The sequence below is a fragment of the Helianthus annuus genome, chromosome 17, assembly GCF_002127325.2.
Source record: "Helianthus annuus cultivar XRQ/B chromosome 17, HanXRQr2.0-SUNRISE, whole genome shotgun sequence".
Taxonomy (NCBI): Eukaryota; Viridiplantae; Streptophyta; class Magnoliopsida; order Asterales; family Asteraceae; genus Helianthus; species Helianthus annuus.
Window position 1 is genome coordinate 176,464,547 of NC_035449.2, and position 13,469 is coordinate 176,478,015.

Genomic DNA, 13,469 nt, shown 5'->3' on the forward strand with positions numbered 1-13,469 from the left:
ATCTTGTTTGGAACAATATTCTTCTTCAGTTCTTCTTGCTTCTTGACAAGGAATTCCTGATTCGTCTGCTTTCTGAATGATTGTTCTTTCTCAGCTTCTGTTGTTTTCCCTGAAACAAACACAGTTTTTGGTTCATAAAGTTTTTCATTTTTATAGCTTTTCGGTGGAACAAAACCAAATCCTTTCTTTTTGAAATTTCGATTATGGTTTGGTTTCTTTTGGAAACTGTAACCACAATTGTAACCCATTTTCTTGTTAATTCTTTGTTAATCTCTTGAAGTGTATTGTTTAGGTTTTCCGGAAAGATTTAAATCTTTTATTTCAGAAATATTAATTTCTGTGATTTTGAAAACCTTTTGAATCATTTCAAATCTGACACTTCTTATTGGAAAACTCTCATCAAAATATAATTTGTTAGAACCTTTCAAAGTATATGCCACTTTGACCGATTCATCATTCAAATTAGATTTTGAAAGTAAAAATTCTTTATCATAAACCCGTTTGTCCTTTTTATTTGTCGGCTTTGACGCATCGGACTCAGACTTTGACTCGGGTTTGGACTCCATGTTTGACACCTCACTGTCATCTTTATCCAACACCTGATCGACCACGCTTTTTATCACCTTTGACTCATGATCAGTGTCGGACGACGTGTACGTAACATCAATATTTTCTGGTAAGTTATCCGATGGCCCAGACTCCCATTGTAAGTTTATTGCCTTTTCGACTCTTTCGAAATTTGGATTTCGAGGTGAATATCCATTTTCCACCGGGGGCGGACATCTATTGTAAACCACACTTGGTTTCTTACCAGAAATCTTCACTTCATCTTTTGTCACTGGTTTCTTTTCTTTGGACGTCTTCACTCCTTCAAACGTCTTCAAATTCTCCACAACTGGATAAATCCTGTCAACAACAAAAGTAGAACATGAGTAACTTTCTAATAACTTGTTGACTCTCTCAGTTTCTATCTTTTGTATTGCCAACTTCAACTCCAGATCAGCACATTTCTTTATGTGAAAGTTGACCTCATCAAGTTGTCTTAAGTAAGCTATCTTTAACGTATTCATTGCCACAACTTGTTCACCGTTTGAATCAGTATACTTGTTGATTTCTCTGTTCATTGTATCATAGGATTCTTTCAATCTGTTTATATTATGCAGCAACTCATTGTTCTGCTTGATTAAAGAATCACAATTCATGCACTTTTCAGGAACTTTGACAGGTTCAGCATCAATTTTGACTTCAAATTCAGGAACCTCTTTGACTGTTCTGTTTGATCGTAAGAATTCAGCTCTTCTCTTTTTCTCAGCTTCAGCTTCAGCTTTTAATCTCTCTTCCTCTTCTTCCTCTTCTTCAAGCTTTCTCCGTCTTGCTTCAGCAGCTTCCATTACTTTTCTGCACTTTTCGGCACATTTCAAATCGTAAGCATTAGCAATGAAAGCGTTAACATTTGACGTGTTTTTAGACATCTCTTTGGACATAAGTTCTTGATCTGGACAAAAATTGTCCCAACAGAAACCTTCAGCCAATTTTTCATCATCTTGTTCTGCCAAACACACTTTGCTGTTTGATGAAAGATATTTATCCCAGGTAAAGTTATCATATTTTCCTAGACATGCTCTTTTTGACCCGTCAATCACATCTCTCCCGTGTGCAGTTTGTGCCTGATGCTGTGCTGGTGGTGTGACTTGATGATAAATCGCCTTTTTGTGATAATCGTTGTTTCCAAAAGGATTCTGCCACAAAACTACTATAAGACTCAAGAACCATTCCCAACAAAGACATTTGATTTTTGGCAACTTCTTCAGAATAATCTTGATCACTTTCAAGATTTAATACAACATTACATTGAAGTCTTCTTCCATTCTTTGTTGCAGAAATGTTTGGATCAAATGACGAAAATCTTGTGCTGCTTGATCCCTGGATGATTTCTTTTCAGAAGTGTCTTTAACACTGAACGTAGTTTCAATTTTTGGAGAATGATTTGTTGTTCCAGTAACACCACTCTTGTAGTATAAGCTGATGTCTTGTTCTCCATCATAATTCTTCATCCTGGCGATCTTTCTCTACTCCATCTCCTGAGCTTCCAGGTGTTCGATGAAATCTCCCAGTGTCATATTTTTGTAATCTTTTCTGTTGGATCTCAGCATCATCAGAAATGTTCCCCATGTTTCATGTGGTAGCGCATCTGCAAGTTTTTCAATCAATTCGTCAGTATCTTTCTTAATTCCAAGTTTTGTCATATTTCTCACCAAATTACTATATCTATCAATTATTTGCTTGGTGTTTTCAGATTTCAAACCACGGAATAAATCGAATTCTTTCTTCATGAGAGACATTTTGTTTTTGAGCATATCATCACTTCCAACAAATTTTGCTTCCAATTCTGTCCAGATAGAATAAGCAGTTCCATCATGTTGAAGCAGTATCAAGATATCTTCTTTTATCACTTGCTGAAGCAGACTCACCATCAGTTTCCATCCCTGTATTTCTTTTTATCCTCCGTACTCATTTCTCTAAGTGTTAACTGAGTATTATTTCTTGTGGGCCTAACATATGGTTCTTCAGTGTGTTCCCACGCGTCTAAGAGATAAGCCTCAACCCAGTTTCCAAAACGTTCAGACCACGCATTATAATCATCAATATCCATGAGTTTAGGCGGTTTCTGAGACGTTCCGGTTTCATTTTCAAGCAAAGAATTCTGAGTCATTGTGATCGGACTAGCAAAGGCGTTATAGAATTCGTTGTCCATTGTTCGATTGTCCAAAGTTCACAAATTTCCAAGCTTAAGCAATATTGTTCCTTTGAGCGAAACCTTATAGTGTCACAATGAGCGAAATACCAAGGTGACCGAAAAGTGAAACCGTAAATGTCTTTATGAGCAAAACTTCAACTGTCACTAAAAAGCGGAACCTCAAGTATCTTATGAGCGGAACTTCTAAATGTCACAAGAGCGGAACCTCTGAATTGTTCAGATAAGCGGAACACTAAGAGCGAAACTACTGAGAAATTTGGAGCGAAACCTCAGTTTAAAGGTCCAAAAGAGCGAAACTACCTTGTCCCTTAGAGCGAAATATGTTGATGACGTCAATTTTTGAACGAGTTCGTAAACGCAAAACCCCTAAAATCCTAAGTTCTAGGTCGATTTTAACTTTGAAACTTTCAAGGGTTTATTAATTCATGATTCCGAGTGCTGTGTGTGAATTTGAGCTGGTTTTACCGTGAAAAATTTTGAAATTTTGAAGAAAGCGTAGAAAATCAGAATGAATGCAGCTGAAATGGCAAGAACTCTCCCTCCTAAGCTCTGATACCACTTGTAGGATCGTTTTCGGCCCTGATTGAGTCGATCAGAAGAATTCCTATCCAAAACAAGAGGCGGAAACTAATGTTTTGGTGCGATTTCAGCCAGATTCACTATTAATTGCTGTTGTATTGATCTTGATAACGTTTACATCTGACAGCACTTCGGCTGCACTTCGTGGCTTGCCGGAAGAGAACACCTACAACTACTACTTCTAGTTTCGCTCTTACATACTATATATAGGTGACATGGTTTCGCTCTTAAGGACATCACACAAGAGCGAAACTACATGATGACCAAGTAAGCGAAACTATTACAGTGACATATAAGCGAAACTAGAACCAGGTCACATAAGCGAAACCATCTCTTACACATTTTCCTAGAATTTCGTGCCCTGTTCTAACCTATACAAAACTAGACTCGATATAAGACGTAGTCGACAGACGTAGTGCACCAACACTCTGTGTACGTCTGTGTACGTGCTGGTTACGCGTAAACTATTTCGAACTCTATATGCTATTATTAAACTTGTATGCTCACCTTTACACTATGTGTATTGACTTTTATTTTAATGTATGTGACAGGTAATTAGGATACTTATATTGTTTAAAAAAATAAATATAAGTAATTTGTTAAATAATATTCCTAATATTATTTTTGATATAAGTATACTTAGGAAGTATACTTGTATTTAAGTGTAAATACTTGTGTATTTTGTATTAATTGTCAAAAGTCATTCCCTTGATCTTTAATACTTTTCAGAATTTTATTTCTTAAAAATAATAATATTTTTAAGGTTTACTTGTTATGTATACATTTTGTCACACTTTGTTAACCATATGTACATATTTATTTATTTTTGTCACTTGTCCAATTTTATTATTTCTCATCACGTGTAGTAATTTTATATATGTCCATAAATATGTAGTGTTTGTCCAATAAGTCCAAGTATTTGTCCAAGTCCATGATTTTGTAGGAAATATATTTATATTAGTATATATTTTTGTATTTGTCCATGTATCCTTTTATAGGTAATTTTGTATACTTGTATAATTAAGTATTTCTTATGTATTTGTATGTGTATATTGGTAGTATACTCCTTTGGAGTATTTAGTGTATTTTTCAAGTTCCTAACATACATTAATACATATAATACACCTAATATACACTTAACACTTAATTTTGTGACCACTAAATATATAAATTTTTCCCTAGAAATATACATACTTAATATTGATTTTATACTTGAAGAAAACCTTATTTCTTAACTTGTAACTTTGTATAAAAATTAGGAAACCTTTGTAAATATTTTTAGGTGAATTTTTTGGGAATAAGTTTCACCAAAACTTATATTTTCTAAGTGTCAAATTTTTTTATAAAATTTTTACATAGTTTCCCCTAAAAATGAAGGTTTCCCATGTTTTCAAAACATGTGTTTATTTTCTTTTCATCATCAAAAATTCAATCTTCAACAATTTCACAAGTAACATACACTAAAATCATTATGATAAACCTTATGATGAACTTGATTTTTGTTAAAAATGTGTAGTTTTTTAGATCTACACTTTACATACTTGAATCTTCCAAAAATAAGCGTTCTTGTTAAATTTAAACAAACTTTTACGAAACGTTATTTTACTAAATAAATCATCCACAAGTTTTAGGGTTTTAAAACCAAGAGAAACATATTCTAAAACCATTTTCATACTCATTTTAAAGATCTTCAAGTTCATCACCAAGTTTCATCATGGATCTTTCAAGATCCATGATTAAACTTGTTAGATCTAAGCTTCTAACAAGCTTACACATGATGGATCTAACTAAAAACACAAGATTCAACATTCACAACTTCATAACATACATTAAACAACTTCAAAACAACTTGTTTTCACTTAGATTACGTTAGATCTTCTTGTTACCATCTTTTAAAGTTTATGTTCTTGGAAGGTGTAACTTGTACATAAGCTTAACATGAAGTAAAAGATGGATTATGGAGCTTACCACTAGCTCTTATGGCTAGGGATGTAGCAAGAATAAGAAGATGATGAAAATGAAGAAAATAGTTGGATAAAAGCTCATCAAGATGGTCCTTCAACTTCCTTTGCTCCTAGCTTCCTTAGATCACCTTTGTAACACCTTAGATTTGCTTGAAAGTGGCAAGAAAATGATGGGGGTAGTGTAGGTGGTTGTGGCCGAGAGGGAAGGAGAGAAAAGGGGAAAAATGGAGTGAAAATTTTGATTGAAGTTATGAGAGAAAGGAACTTGTGGTTAAGTCTTATAATCATCCAACAACCCATTAACCATTAGATTACATGTCCCATATCTAGACATCAAATGAATATTTTAATAGGGGATGTTTGTGGGCCACCTTGGGGCCGGTTGGAAGCGGGGGGGGGGGGGTTATATGTAACTTTTTGGAAGTTAAGGGTAGAAGATGTAAATTAGAGGTTAAGAGTGAACTTAAGTATGTTTAAGTGTTATGATGATTTTTAAGGTGTTTTATCACCATAACTAGCTTTAAAACATAAAAACAATGCTTCTAGTCTAAATTTGGTGTTTTGGGTAGTGCCCGGTTAATCGTTCGGTTATCGGTTCGTTGAAGAGCTAAATTGTGAATTTTACAAGGTATGAAGTACCTTTTGTGACATTTTTCATTCCCGACACTTTACAAGTTATTCTGGACATTTAAACCTTAATTCTGCATGTTATTTTGAGGTTAAATTGTTGTTTTTGCTGAATTTCTCCAGAATTTTGCATTTAAGTGCGTTTCGGGCACTTTTTAGTGCTTGTTTTAGCTTCCGGAAAGTGTTTATGTTAACCTTTGTTCACCTACTTTGGTTTCAATGTATTTTTGATGTTGGACCTACATCTAACTCCTAAATCTATTGTGTAACTGTATTCTGCAGTCATGCTGACTCAGCTTGTCTAACCGGTGAGCTTACTAACCATTTTTGACACAACGCTTAAAGTATTGTATAATGTGACAGTTAATATATGAAACATGCATGAATTCAATTGCATAACAAGTAAGCACATAATGCTGACGTGTAAACACAAAAATGCAAGGAATAAATAATTATTAAAATAGTACAGAAATTATCGGTTTTGTGCCAGTTGTCACAGCCCCCCCCCCCCCCGGGTTAAATGAATTTCATCCCGAAATTCAGGTCGAGTTATCTCTCGCAGAAGCCTCCTCAAACAGGTGGGGGTATTGGCTTTAAATGGATCCTCACATTCCCAAGTGTACCTGGGTCCGTGTCGAGAGTTCCAACGTACTTTAACCAGTTTTATATGACTTATCCTCGTTTTCTGGACTTTCCAGTCCATCACCTCAACAAGGTTCTTCCGTGCATCAAAGCTTGTCATCAATATGAACTTCATCCGCAGGTATGATAACGGTTTCCTAGGTTGGACTCTTTTTGAGGTTTGACACATGGAACGTGTCATGTGCACCATTTAGTTCCTCCGGTAATTCTAACTTGTACACTACGGTACCAATCTTCTCCAAAATCTTAAATGGACCAATATATCATGGATTCAACTTTCCTAGTTTCCTGAACCTTGCTACACCCTTCCAAGGCGAGACCTTCAACAGAACTTTGTCTCCTACCTTAAAAGCTAACAGTTTCCGTCTTCGGTCGGCGTAGCTCTTCTGTTAATCACGAGCCACCTTGATACGGTCTCGGATCTGAAAGATCTTGTAAGTCATTTCTTGAACTAGTTCGGGACCAATTCGCTACCCGTCTCCTGCTTCTGCCCAACACAGAGGTGAGCGACACTTGCAACCATATAGAGCTTCAAATGGTGCAGCTTTTATGCTCGTGTGATAGCTGTTATTATAGGAAAACTCCACCTAGGGTAGGTGAGTATCCCAGCTGCCACATAAATCCATAATACATGCACGGAGCATGTGTTCAAGAGTTTGTATGGTTCGTTCGCTCTGGCCGTCGGTTTGCGGGTGAAAGGTTGTGCTTAGATCTAGTTGAGATCCAAAGGCCTCTTGAAAAGATTGCCAGACCCTTGATACAAATCGTCCATCTTTGTCGGAAATAATTGAAATAGGCACTCCATGACGTGCCACAATTTCCTTTAGGTACAATTCGGCAAGCTTTCCAGTATTATCCTTCTCCCGTATCGTCAGGAAGTGAGCAGACTTGGTCAATCGATCAACTATCACCCATATCATATCGTGTCCTATAGGGGTCTTGGGTAATTTCGTTATAAAGTCCATCGATATTTTCTCCCACTTCCAAACGGGATGTTAGGTTTAAGTCTTCATTCCAGAGATACCCGTTCCTTTCAACTCAAAGCGTCTGCTGCCACGTTCGCCTTTCCTGGATGATACTTAATCTCACAATCATAATCATTCCCAACAAAGGCATTTGATTTTTGGCAACTTCTTCAGAATAATCTTGATCACTTTCAACCCAAACCTTGACGCAAAGCGTCACAGTACACCACAAAGTCATCAGTACCTTCAGGCAGCGATAAGATCGGTGCATCGCATAGCTTGTCTTTGAGAAGTTGAATGGCTTCTTCTTGTTTGTCTCCCCAGTCAAACTTTGTGTCCTTCTGTGTAAGGGAAGTTAGCGGTTGAATAATCTTGGAAAAAATCTCAATAAACCTTCGGTAGTAGCCCGCTAATCCCAGAAACTGTCGTACTTCGGTCAGAGTTTTGGGCACTTCCCAATTCTTGATTGCTTCAATCTTTGACGGGTCTACATGAATACCATTCTCATTCACAACAAAACCAAGGAACTGTACCTCGCGAATCCAGAATTCGCACTTCGAAAATTTCGCGTATAGCTTCTCTTTCTTCAGTAGTTCCAGAATGGTCCTCAGATGTTGCTCATGCTCTTCCTTCGTTCGTGAAAATATCAGAATATCGTCGATAAATACTATCACAAATTTATCGAGATATTGCTTGCATACGCGATTCATCAAAGCCATAAAAACTGCCGGTGCATTCGTCAATCCAAATGGCATAACGAGAAACTCGTAGTGCCCATAACGTGTCCTGAACGTTGTCTTGGGTATGCTCTCTTCCTGAATCCTCAACTGATGATAGCCAGATCGAAGGTTGATCTTGGAGTAATAGCTCGATCCTTGCAACTAGTCGATTAAGTCGTCGATCCTCGGTAGTGGATACCAATTCTTGAGAGTGAGCTTGTTAAACTCTCCTTAATCAATGCACATCCAAAGTGCTCCATCCTTTTTCTTTACGAACAACACTGGAGCTCCCCAAGGAGAGAAGCTTGGCCTTATGAATCCCTTATCCAGCAGCTCCTAGAGTTGCGTGGATAATTCTTAAATTTTAGATGGCGTAAGTCGATAGGATGCCTTGGCTATAGGAGCAGCGCCCGAAATCATGTCAATATGCAATTCGACTTGTCTCTACGGAACCACATGTAACAAAAAGGCAACACATCCTTTTCGCAAGCATTTCTGGGCCTTCATGCAGTTGATGATTCGCAGGGGCATGTCACGTTTCTCCCAATGCACTATCAGTGTTTCGTCATTTGCAAGTGGGATGCGAATGATCTTCTCATGACAAACGACTTCGGCTCTATTCTTGGATAGCCTATCCATGCCAAATACAACATCAAAACTTCTCAACTAGACGAGTAACAGATCAATATCAAATTTCCGTTCTCCAAGTTCCAACGAACATCCTTTAACAACTTCACCCAATTTGACAAGTTTACCATCGGCTAAATCTATGGAATAAGGAATATCTAATCTACTAGATTCAACTCCAAGCATACATTTAAATTCCACAGACATGAAACTAAAATTGGCACCAGTGTGAAATAGTATGGATGCAAAGTGATTGTTAACGAGAAACGTACGGGTGACCACGTTAGGGTTTCCGTAGGCGTTCCTTGCTCCTATGACAAATGCTCGACCGTGAGCGTTGTTCTCCATCGGGCAATCTTTCTTGTAATGCTCCTTAGTACCACATCCATAAAATCCTTGATTACGTCCATTCCCGTTTCAATTCCGATTACCAGTGCCATTACCATTCCCATTTCCATTACCTGCACTGTTACCCTTGCGATTCCCATTTCCATTACCATTTCAATTTCCACCTCCGTTCCCTTTTCCACCACAATCTTCAGTACGATGACCCAGTTTAACACATTTCTCACACTTTGGCCCATGGAAAGCACCCAGATGGTGACACCTGCACTTATCACACTTGGGTAGGTTGCCCAGATACTTCTTAACTCCAGTTTCGTTTGCAGCAGCAAACATCTTTGCCACTCGGGGCGGGTTTGATTCACGTTTCTTGTTGTTATTAGAGTTCTTGTTGTTGTTGCGGGTTACTTGATTAAGGCTCGAGTGTTTCCTTTTCTTATCACCAGACGACTCAGCATGCATTTCCAGTTTATCAGTTATCTTCAATGATAACTTCTTCATTCTAACAGCATCTTCAGTAAGGCTGACAGCCAGAGTTACAGCCTGAGTATTGCAGGGTTTGCCAACGTCACCATGCTTCGAATCTTTGGAGCCAATCCCCAAATATAACGCTGGATGCGCTTAAATTCAGGAGTCACAAGATAAGGGATCACTCTCGAGAGATCATGGAACCTTTAAGTGTACCCTACAATGTCTGCACCAACCATGGCCAAATTCCAGAACTCGGTCTCCAACTTCTGAAGTTCGGCACGCAAACATTACTTCTCCCTCATCCTTTCCTTCAAGTCATCCCAAGACATACCATAAGCCGCGTCATCACCCAAACTTTGAACTTGCAAATTCCACCAAGTCAGGGTTTCATCAACAAATAGACCGGTAACAAAAGTAACTTGTTGATCTACGGTACACTTGCTCATTCGGATCGTGGAATCAGTTTTCTCCGTCCAACGCACTAAAGCCACTACACCTCTAGTTCCGTCATAATTCAGTGGCTTGTAGTCTAGAAACTGCTTATAGGTGCAACATGGAATTTATACAACTGATTCATGAATGAGCAAATAATGAGACAATGACCGTTCATAAGTCTCATTAAATTGTAGCAAATCAACTTGACTTTACCTTGGTTAAGGTTTCCTCCAAATGAATCACCATAATCGTTTCGGCCAGTACCTCCTGTACCGCCACTGTGTTCAGCAGGGTTCGCCTCATACTGGGCGATGGCTTCAGAAATCCGTTCTTCCAGAAGAGAGTTTAGCTCCTCAGCAATCCTCGGCATCGGAGGGGTGGAGGTTGATCTGAACCTCAGGTATTCACCATTCTCCTGGGGGCCATGTTTCTTACAAAACACAACACAATACGGTTAGGTATTTATCGGATATCACCATACTTTTATTAGCTATATAATAAAAGAATAGATATATATATACACACACATATATACACAACCAAATAATCCACCAAACATATAAATCAAATCATACAAGCAATCAGGCATGCATAAAGAGATAAACAATAACGTGTAAGATAATCACCGAGTTTTTATATATATCATGACAACTTGTTACATAATTGTTTGTGAAGAAAACAAAAATGCATATGGGTTACATCACCCAATCTGTCGCACCCCGACCACGTAAAACAACAAACCACGACGGAAACGTCGGGGAGTGTAGTAACAGAATCATTGTTTCACAACACATGGATTTGAAGTTTCGTTTGATTAAATTTTAGTTTGTTACATTGTCTTGAAATTAAAAGAAAAACATAAGAAAATTGTCTTTCATTTTTTATGTCACTAAGGCCTTCGTCCAATCCTATGTTTTGCATGCATCATATTCATCAAACAACAACACCTAAAACATATGTGAAAAGAAAGTCAGCATAAAAATGTCGACGAGTACATAGGTTTTGTGAGTGTGTCAAATTCACGGCTTGTATACATAATGCAATACCTCGTACGACTACTAGAGTCGATAATTGAAAAAACCTTGTATCGAAAAGTGTTTGGTATTGCAATGTAATTTAACCAACTAAAACATGTTGGTTAAAGGTTATAAAACCTCGTTGCCAAGAATCTTGACCAAAACATTTGCTTTTGTAAACCAAATTGTAAATCGTCTCATGAGAAAACTTGTATGGTTTATATCATTTAGTAAACATCGTTGCGTGACATCATTTGAAATCATTTTTCCAAGTGAACTAAATAACGCCACGGAATGTAATATGATAAAAGCACTTATATATAAAAAGTACCAGCGGCGTATCTACCATGCTTTTATCACATTAAACCCGTCCCATTATCTAATCACTTACCATAAACCAATCATTCAATTGAACATGTTATCAATCGTTCGTGTTATCAATCTTTCGTGTTATAAAAAACAATCATTCAAATTTTTCAATTCGTCCGTGTTATAAACCATCGTTCAATCATCCTTGTCATAAACCATCGTTCGTGTTATAAACCATCGTTCAATCGTCCTTGTCATAAACCATTATTCCATCGTTCGTGTTATAAACCATCATTCGATAGTCCGTGTTTTAATTGTGAAAACTAACTTTTGGTCGTCTTTTTTAATACATTTAAACATGTGTGACTCGTCTATACCACCAAAGGGTATCTTTAATTGACTAACAAACCACCAAAGGGTTTGTTAAAATGACAGATTATGTCGTTACCCACATTACCCCCAAATCCATGGTGATAGTCTGATAACGGGATTTGTCAGATCCTATGGTACCATAACATACTACTGGTCAGTTTGGCCAAAGCTAATGAATGTCATTCATGTTATGTATCAACACCCTAACAAGTTCGTTCACATTATTGAAATCGTTGTGTTTAATATAAACCATGGTACTTATTTTTTGAAAACTTGAAATCGTTTTAGCACATATGAATCACCCCAAAACAATTGAAAGCATAAAATAGGGGAACTATATACTCACTTGAGATTGCAAGTATCCTCAATTAAGTGAACTGACAAAGCTCGGGAAATCAAGGAATCAAGTGGCACCTAGTATGGAATCACTATGTTAATAAATCGGGACTTAAATCGAGAGATCGGGTAGAATGAGGTCTTGTAAACCAAAGAGTGTTGGAACTCATATGATATGGTTTAACAAAGCCTATATTCTGATTTAAAATCAATCCTAAGTGCTTTTGACCCGTTATGACCCGTTAAGGTAGTTTACCCTACTTTAACGCGTCATTTGCGCAATTGCACGTTCGGATGGTGTAACCAGTCCTATGATAAGTCTTATATGCCTAAACATGCTTAATAATGTTGCATAATGAGTTTAAGTGTCAAAATTTAGGTCACATATGCTTAATTGAAATTATGCGCAAAAAGGGCACTTTGGTCATTTTCCTAAGGCATATAAACTACCTATCATACAACTAATCAAACGAAGTGACCATATGGTATAACCACGGAAGGTTATTCCCTATATAACTATGGCCACAAGATATGTTTGGTCGGATCCTAATGATCGAGCAAACGAGTCGGGTTCGAAAGTCTAAGCGGTTGTCGAGACCGCTTGACTTACGACCCTAAATAAGCACTTAACTAAAAGTGACGAGTTAAACATGTTTAACTAAGTTAGAAAACTAATTTGATATCAAAACAAAGTGTTTTGATACCCGAAAATAGTTTCGTCGCAAAATGCACATAATCGTACATTTTGACCGAAACTTTGACTCGTCACTTCGACTAGTCAAGGAGGTAATCAGTAGGTATAGTCGCAAGGGACTATAACCATCGTGATTACGCTCACGTTGCAAAGTTCTATTGAACTTTGACTTGACCAAATCATGGTCAAAGCTGAAAGTCAAACACTCTTTGACTTTTAGCTTGAAATAAATAAACAAGCCAAGGAAGAACACTTACAAGTGTTCTAGGATGAAGAAGATGACTAGAAAACTCAGTTATAAAGCCTCCAACATGTGTGGTAGCCTCAAATCAGAGCTTTAGAGAGAAGAAAATGGAAATGAGCAAGTTTGAGGGTTGAAGATCATGGGTATTTATAGTGTTCTAGGATGAATGTGATCTTGCCAAGTGTTTTGTGTGGTGATCAAGGAATAATCTCAACCATACACTTGTTAGGACCTGATTAGGGGACTTGGAGAACAATTTACTTGGTCCTTAACCAAAGAAACAAACTGCCAAAACCATTGAATTTAGCAGCTTTCAAGAAAAGCTGGTTTCTGCCCAGCACCAGCTCTCACGCCCCGTGACCCAGACAG

The 13,469-nt window shown here is 37.5% G+C and overlaps 1 protein-coding gene across 1 annotated transcript; it reads right to left on the reverse strand.

Annotated features, from left to right (window-relative positions):
* Positions 1–7,603: 7,603 nt before the first annotated feature.
* Positions 7,604–9,381, reverse strand: LOC118488932 (uncharacterized mitochondrial protein AtMg00860-like). Its single transcript, XM_035986367.1, has 3 exons — positions 9,262–9,381; positions 7,780–8,164; positions 7,604–7,638 (listed from the first exon to the last, which is right to left on the reverse strand). Exons 1-3 carry the CDS (start codon positions 9,379–9,381, stop codon positions 7,604–7,606), a joined length of 540 nt encoding a protein of 179 aa, XP_035842260.1.
* Between the last annotated feature and the right edge of the window lie 4,088 nt (positions 9,382–13,469).